Here is a 7,869-nt window from a genome sequence, read left to right as displayed (position 1 = left end):
AAAACAACAACAACAACAAAATACATTTGTACAGCACCTTTCATGTCAGGAAGACGTCCCAAGGCACTGGACAGTCAGAGATTTGGACTCGAGCCGGAGTTTGTTGGGAGCAGGAGGGGTGGAGGGCAGGGAGGATAGTGGTAGGTGGGTGACTGAAGGCGCAATCGAAGAGGAGGATATTGACGCGAGCCTTGAAAAAGAAACACAGAAGATGAATTAGTGAAAGGGTTGAAGATTTGAAACTCAAGGGTTTGAAAGTTACCGGTGAATTGAGAGCACTGCAGTGGATTAACTACACTCTGAAGAGACAAGAAGAAGCACAGGAATAACCAGAGGCCTCTGTAGCACTGAAGTAAGTGCTTTGTTTTCATTGTCCCTGGAATTTGAAGGGAACCCCAGCAAAGATCAAGGAAAGAAGGTCCTCAGGTCACAAAAGAAAAACTCTCCAACAAAAATCAACCCTTCGCTTCCAATATTCCCATAGAGCGCTGCATGGACGGACTCGATGGACCTGCTCTGCCTCTGAAAGTTCTACAAACTAACCAGCCCAGCTTGAAAGCTCAACCTTTGCTTCCTAGCCTTATCTCGTTATTATTACACCTTGTGACTCTGAGTGCGTCGCATCTGCAACCGACCTTTCCCTGCTTCGTCAAAGCCATAAAAACTAATGAGGCTGTTCTGCATTCCTCCCGCAAATACAAGGTTGGAACTGAACTGAGAGGCTGACAATAACATATAGACCTTGCAGTTGACACAGCGCCTGATCACGTCGTTGAGACGTCTCAAAGCGCTTCTCACCATAGACTGTAAAGTGGATCAACTGTGTACTTTGTGGGTGTAATGAACAGGCCTGTGTGCACACAGCAATGTGCCACAGACAGCCATGGAGAGAGTGACTTTTTTTTATTTGGGCGAGTGTTGGCCAGAACAACGGGAGAGAGAAACTCGCTTCTCTTTTCGAAGAGCGCCGTGCTTAATGTCCACCTGAACAGGCAGATGGGACTTTGGTTTAACATCATCCAAAAGACGGCACCTCTGACAATGCAACACCCACCCCCCAACCCCAGCACTGCATTGGAGAGTCAGATTAAACTACGTGATTCTAAGTCCCGATGTGGGGCTTAAACCGACAACCTTGTGACTCAGAGGCAAGAATGTTACTACTGAACCAGGATGACACCTAATAGAATCAGGTGCCCCGCAGTTTGAAACTTACCCTATTATGGAAAATAATCTTTCCAGGCCTGACACTAGTTAACACAGTTAACGCGAGTTAACGCATTGGTTAATGTGAGTTTTTCTGGGGTATTTGTGAAATAATTCCTCTCCCCTCCGACTAGTCACGTGTCAGCCTGGCTCAGTCACTATCACTCATGCCTTTGCGTCAGCGAATTGTGCGGTGGGAGATGTTGCATTGTTAGAAGTATCGTACGTCAATTAACTGAGGTCCTGTCTGCCCCCACCCTTTGCAACTCCATCCTACACTCCCTTCGACTTTCCCACCCCTCCCCCCACCACCCCACTTGCCTCGTTCAAGGCACAACTCAAGACCCTCCTTTTCGACTGTGCCTTCAGTCGCACTCCTACCTCTCTGCTCTCCCTCATCCCAACTCTGCCCACCCCCCTGCCGGCTTGGGACTGATCTCCAACTGTTCAGCGCCTTGGGACGTCCTCCCGATGTGGAAGGCACTTTACAAATGTAATTTTGTTGTTGTTGTTGCCTGTACAGATGGATGTGTAAAGATCCAGTGGCATTATTTGAACAGAGAAGAGAGTTTCTCCTGGTGTCTTGGCCAAGAATGCCCCAGATAAAATTGCTCATTCGGTTCACGGCTGTCTGTGGGCTCATTGCTGTGAGCAAATTGGGTTGCCACGTTTGCCTACAAAACACACCGTCACTACACTTAACAGTATATCCCGTGAAGCACTTTGAGGTGCCCTCCCAGCAAGAAAGGCGCTGCAAGGATTATTATTATTAACAATGTTTAATCCAGTATGTGAAAATAGTTCATCCATTGTTCAGCATCTGCCACACTTTCTCACAGGTAATACAGCAAGTGTTTAATTATTTAACCAGATAGTGAACTTTGGACAACACAACGCAGAAACAGAAACATTTCCTGCACATGAAGAGCCCACCATGGCTGATTTTCTGAACCACACTTTGTTGAAATTAATCTCACTTCGAGCTCTCTCCCCATCTCCCTGAATGTTTCCCCTGCTTAGATGCTTATTTATCCAGGTGTTGATCCAGCCTCAATAGCCACTTATGGTAAAGAACGGCAAATAGGAATACAACAACTTGGCGCCCTTCACGCAGGGTAATGCCTCCACATTAAGAGTGATAAACAATAGGATATGTCGGGCAATGGATGTATGAAGTGTAAAGCTATTTTGCAGGTGCAGAAAGCAGTCAAAAAGCCCAATGAAGATAATAATAATACTCCTTGCATTTGATATAGCTCCTTTTCACGTCGAAAGGTCTGAAAGCTTTTCTGCAAAGTGTAGTGACTGTGCATTTTGCAGGCGAACCCAGCAGCTAATTTGCGTGCAGTAGCGCCCCACAAACAGCCATGGAGTCAACCATGATTTTTCGTCCTCTCCGTGGGAGTGTTCTCCTGGGTATTGACGTTAGCAAATTGTGAATCCTCACAACAGCTGAACATACTTGGAACTTGCGAGGTCTGGGCTGAATGGCAGTGCTGCGCTGGTGGGATGGCGGGGAAGCAGTGATTACACTCTGCTTTCCTTATGCTCTGTTTCCGTCAGCATCGACTGCACGGCTTGCAACGCTTCGAGGCGCTATCCTGGTGGAGGAACGCTAGTTGTTGATGTTCTAAATTGAGTTGCCCACAAAATCACTTTACTGTGAAGTGCTTTGAGACGCCTCGAAGTCTGCACTAGCATTTTTCTCTACTTGAACCATCCAGTCTAATCCCACTGTCCCTCTCAGTGCCTCAACTCCTTACCCTACAAACATTCCTCTTTTATCGAACGTCTGTAAATCTAAAATTCCATGTTTTTTTTTAGCCCATTTTGCCTTAAGATTCAGGAAAACTCGACACTGCTCAAATTGAATTACTTAACTGAGAAGATAATCTCTCCCCCAAGTTGCTGTGGATTCTGGATCCATTCAAATTTTCAAGAATGAGGTGAATAGATTTTTGTTAGGTCAGTGTATCAAGCGATATGGGGCAAAGGCGGGTAATTGGAGTTGAGGTATAGATCGACCGTGATCTAATAGAATGGCGTAACAGGCTCAAGGGGCTGAATGCCCTACTCCTATTCCTATGTTCCTAAGACGGCATGTATCCCTTAAAATATAATAACAATAATCCTTGCATTAGATATTGCGCCTTTTCACGTCTTTCAGAAATGTCTCAAAGAGCTTCACAGAATATACTGCAAAGTGTAGTGACTGTATATTTTGTGGGCAAAATGCCTATTATCGTAGCAGTTGGCAATACTAGACCATACAACTCGGATTAGAAACTCAGGGCACCAGGGCGTAAAAATTCCGTTCAGCTTTACCCCAAAGGTAATCCGTGTGATATTGAATGAGACTGCTACCCGCGAGCTTACATGGCTTCTCACGAGGGCCTTGACAGTCGGTAGCAAGCGAGAATAAATAAGTTTGAACACAGATTGAACACTTTGAGTTACAACCATAAGTGGAGGGGGATCGGGGGTGGGGGAGAGAGCTGGAAGAAGAACAAGAGGTTGCTACGGATACAGTACTTTTATTTATTAAATGTCTGAGTTCAGCAACAAGGGGAAAAACAACGAGAATGAGGAAAATTCCATGTACATGTTTATGAAGAGTAAAATTAAAGGCACTTTCAGCAACAACACACCATTGGCTATGTGGGTCTCAAGGACCCAACCATCAGTGATTGGGTTGGAACCAGAATTGCGAGCACACAGCGCGGGGACGGTGTGTGTGGTTGGCGGCTTTGCCAGCTCCTCTTCCTCCTCCTATTTCTCCATCGGTATGTCGGCCGGTAGCAAAGTCCCCAGTTTCAGGTCCGCGATCAACCGGCCGAAAGCTGGGCATAGGAATTGGTCGATCAACTGGAGCACTCCCTCGGGGTCATTACTGAGGACAAGAAAAAGCGACGATGTTTTTAGCTCAGGCGGACGTGCGCGAGGACCTGTTACCCACCACTTACCACCATCGCAAACTGAAGGGCACAGAGATCACAAGGGGCACACGAGAACACCTTCACGAACCGGGCGGTGAGAAGGCTGAACTCACTGCTGCATGGTGCGATCGAAGCAAGTGTCAAGTGTCGATGCGTTCAAGAGAAAAGGCTTGATGCACCTACAAGGGAGGAGGGAATAGAGGGGAATAGGAGAGGGGAATAGGAGGGGCGGTGGCTCGTGATGGAGTGTTGACACCTGCACAGACTAATTGGGCCAAATTGCACAATTTCCGTGCTGCATTGCTCTATTTAATAATACTATTAATTATAATTTGGTCACTCAATCCACAAATGTTTGTGGGGCACTGCTGTGCGTAATTGGCTGCCGCCTTTCGCCCGCAAAATATGCAAGTCACTACACTTTGCAATATATTCTGCGAAGCGTTTTGAGACGTCTGGAAGACGTGATAAGGCGCTGTATCAAACGCAAGGATTATTATTATGGAACAATGGAGGTTCGGATGAAGAATGCCCTGTGGAACTCATCCATCCAACCTTTACCACCTCAGCCACCAGAGGGAGCAATTTCACCCTCAACATGACGGGGTGCGGGCTAGGGGGGGGGGCTGGGGAGGTGGTGGGTGGGGGGAGAAGGAGTGTCCAAGTGTCCAAGCAGCAATTTCTAGCTGGTTCCTCACCAACATGTGGGAGCCCTGTGATGTGAGTTCCGTACCTAGCACTGAAGAGGTAGTCTCGGAACCAGGGAACGCAGAACTGGTCAAGTTCACGGATCGCCCATTCCGCCTCCATTCTATAGCCACTCGTGTTGAAACGCTTCTCCAGGTTGTCATCGTTGCTGAAACCACACGGAATTGTTAAGAGAGTTGAGAGTTACGGTCTGGAACGCACTGCCTGAAAGGGTCGGTGGAAGCAGGTTCAATAACAACTTTCAAAAGGGAATTGGATAGGTACTTGGAAAGGAAGAAATTTGCAAGGACATGGGGCAAGAGCGGGGGAGTGGGATTGATTGGAAAGCTCTTCCAAAGAGCTGGCACAGGCATGATGGGCCAAATGGCCTCCTTCTGTGCTGTGGTATTCTATGATTCTATGAATTGGGCAGTGAGAGAATCTTAACTGGACAGACGTGACCAGATATTGTGCCAAACTGAGACCTCCCAAGGAATAGGGTGTGGGTCAGTAAGCGAAGTTTATCAGGAGGATTGTTGGCCAGGATTAGGGGAGAGAGAAGCTGCACCCGGACAGCCAGACAAGAGCCTCGGTTTAATGTCTCATCCGAAGAACGGCACCTCCGACAACTCAACGGTTTCCTCCACCCACCCAACCCCCCAATAACCTTCCCCCCTCCCGCCCCCCCCCCCCCCCCAACCCGGGTATACTGCACTAAGGAAATAAAATACCTTCTTTTGAATGTCTGAACGTGTTGCAATAAAGCTGCTATTTGCTTCAGCTTGGCCTGTGTCCTCAAGTAACTGGAATACCTGGAAGTGAACATAGAATCTCCCAACTGGCGCTTACTCAATCCAAGGTTCACTGAACTGAAGGTTGAAAAACAAACACATTTATTTCACACGGAAACTCTAACACAAAGACGCGCAATCTAGGTGTCACCCTGACTCAGTCGGTAGCCTTTGTTCCCCCTCTGTGCCTTTTTAAGTGGATGTTAAAGATCTTATGGCACTATTTGAAAAGAGAAGGGAGTTTCTGCCCTCCTCCCCCCCCCTCACCCCCACATTTTATCCAACTGAATAACAATGACCTTTCTGACCTGCGTTTTGGCACGAGGAGGGAACTGATGAAGTTTCTGGCAGCCAGGGTGGTCGGTAGTTTGCTGAACTCACCGGTGAAGAGCCCATCGCTGTGTCTCTCGCTCCTGCTGGGAGAAGTTTCTCATTCACAAATCTCTGGTCACTCTTAACTTGTCACGCTCCCCTTTAAGCACATTTCCCTACTCCATTGATATTAAAATGGTTACTAACAGATTGGCTTTCATAAGTGATTCCACTGGACCCGGTACAAGAGTAGACTTCTCATCTTCCCTTCGTGGCCTTCGCTCTCTCATATCTTTACTTTGCTTACTTTATTATTATTATTAACAATAATCAAATCTATTCCAGATAAGTCTTGTGAACTTCCCCTCTCTTGTTCCTCTAAACACTCAGAACACCCTCCCTGTCCACATTTCCTCCTCTTTGCATCCTCAGAGGTAAAAATGATAATAATAATAATAATAATAATAATAATAATAATCCTTGCATTTGATATAGCGCCTTATCACGTCTTCGAGTCGTTTCAAAGCACTTCTCAGAATATACTGTAAAGTGAGTGGACTGTATATTTTCTGGGCGCAACACGCAGCCAATCGTGCAAACAGTCGTGAATTGAGTGACCAAATTATTATTTCTTTAAATTTAGTTTTTTGAGCGGATTATTACCCCCGGAAAGCGATCCGATAACACAATACAATATACATTCAAGCCTACAATAGAATAGTAGGGACACTAATAGGACGCTCTGGGACGCTACACTGCGTGAGGGAAGCCGTATAAATGCAAGTTGTTGTAAGTTGATGACACACACAGATTTTTACAGCAAAGTAACGCGCGCAGACACTCAACGCTTTACACCAACCGGAACAAATATCATTCGAATAGAACTTTGGGCTGCAGTTCAAGCTCGTGAATTCTATTCAGCCTCGTCGATCAGCGACGCGCTTAATTTCGGCGAAGATAAAGTTCTGGAAAAGCCCAGACGTTACCTGTCTATCGAGGGCAAAGCTTCGAGCTCTAGAAGGGCGACAAGCAGTAAAACGAGCCGGGCAGGATGTCCACTGAGAAAGTTCATGGCTTCTCCTGAAAGAGATCAAGACGCACAGAGACACAAGGTTATCATGTTGGGTACAGAGATGCTACTGGGGAAAGTCTGTCATAAACGCACTGGGGACTTAATCGCAGAACGTTTTATTTTGACCTTATAATTTAATTTAGTTAATTGTTTTTAAACACAAAGCGCAGAGTCAATTCACTTTACAGTGTGTTCCGTGAAGCGCTGTGAGACACCTCGACGACGTGATAAGGCGCTATATCAAAAGCAAGGATTATTATTATTATAAAACTCTTACCTGGTGTACAGCGAGCGAAGAATACGTTCCCTCTTTAAAGGCAAATCTTCAACTGATAAACTCTCGGGTCCAGCACATCCCTTTAAATACTCTCCCCTTATCATTCTGAAGGCTGAAACCATCCAGATGGAGCCTGGCTGGCGGCATGTTGGCAGAACTGAGGCAGGACCGCTATAATTGATTTAATTAAAATTATTGACGTGACCTTATTATTACCGCTATTTTGTTTGTTTTTTGGGGGCATTTGGCATTACTCTTGTTTAAGTGTTCTTATTAGTCTGATCACATTGCCACGCACTTGATGCTGCCTGCAAATCATTCACTGCTAATTATTATTATCTCAGTCTAATAATTTGCGAGACTAATTTTAATTTCCCTTCTTATTAAGCTTTTTTTTGAAATGCTCTTGTATCCACAATCGCAAATAACCCCAGATTGGGCGTGAGTGAATGATTTCCTCCCTCCCCCACCTCACCCCCAGTGACTGCCCTGTTGAAAAAGCCAATTTGATATAGCGCCTTATTGCGTCATGGAGACGTCTCAAAGTGCACTGAAACAAGTCACTCAAACAATCAGCTTGAAGCGTAA

The 7,869-nt window shown here is 46.0% G+C and overlaps 1 protein-coding gene across 2 annotated transcripts; it reads right to left on the bottom strand.

The window, feature by feature from the left end:
• Positions 1-3,724: 3,724 nt before the first annotated feature.
• LOC121850333 lies at positions 3,725-7,491 on the bottom strand. 2 transcript variants are annotated; one of them, XM_042341526.1, is made up of 6 exons: positions 7,282-7,491; positions 6,919-7,012; positions 5,929-6,033; positions 5,561-5,698; positions 4,876-4,998; positions 3,725-4,096 (listed from the first exon to the last, which is right to left on the bottom strand). In XM_042341526.1, the coding sequence occupies exons 2-6, from the start codon at positions 7,002-7,004 to the stop codon at positions 3,976-3,978; spliced, it is 573 nt and encodes a 190-aa protein (XP_042197460.1). In that variant the 5' UTR covers positions 7,005-7,012; positions 7,282-7,491; the 3' UTR covers positions 3,725-3,975. The 2 variants fall into 2 exon arrangements, with proteins under 2 accessions (XP_042197460.1, XP_042197461.1); XM_042341527.1 differs by lacking the exons at positions 6,919-7,012; positions 7,282-7,491 and having other exon boundaries at positions 6,002-6,332.
• Between the last annotated feature and the right edge of the window lie 378 nt (positions 7,492-7,869).

Source organism: Callorhinchus milii, unplaced genomic scaffold (assembly GCF_018977255.1).
Source record: "Callorhinchus milii isolate IMCB2004 unplaced genomic scaffold, IMCB_Cmil_1.0 Scaffold17, whole genome shotgun sequence".
Classification (NCBI taxonomy): domain Eukaryota; kingdom Metazoa; phylum Chordata; class Chondrichthyes; order Chimaeriformes; family Callorhinchidae; genus Callorhinchus; species Callorhinchus milii.
The sequence above is the reverse complement of the archived record's forward strand: the minus strand, read 5'-3'. Positions and strand labels throughout refer to the sequence as shown.

Coding starts and splice junctions, on each gene's coding strand:
- LOC121850333 (XM_042341526.1), bottom strand. CDS start 7,004: ATGAACTTTCTCAGTGGACATCCTGCCCGGCTCGTTTTACTGCTTGTC. Junction 4,999..5,560: donor GTTCAGACATTCAAAAGAAG/GTATTTTATTTC, acceptor GTGTGGTTTCAG/CAACGATGACAACCTGGAGA. Junction 4,097..4,875: donor GACTACCTCTTCAGTGCTAG/GTACGGAACTCA, acceptor TCTTGTCCTCAG/TAATGACCCCGAGGGAGTGC.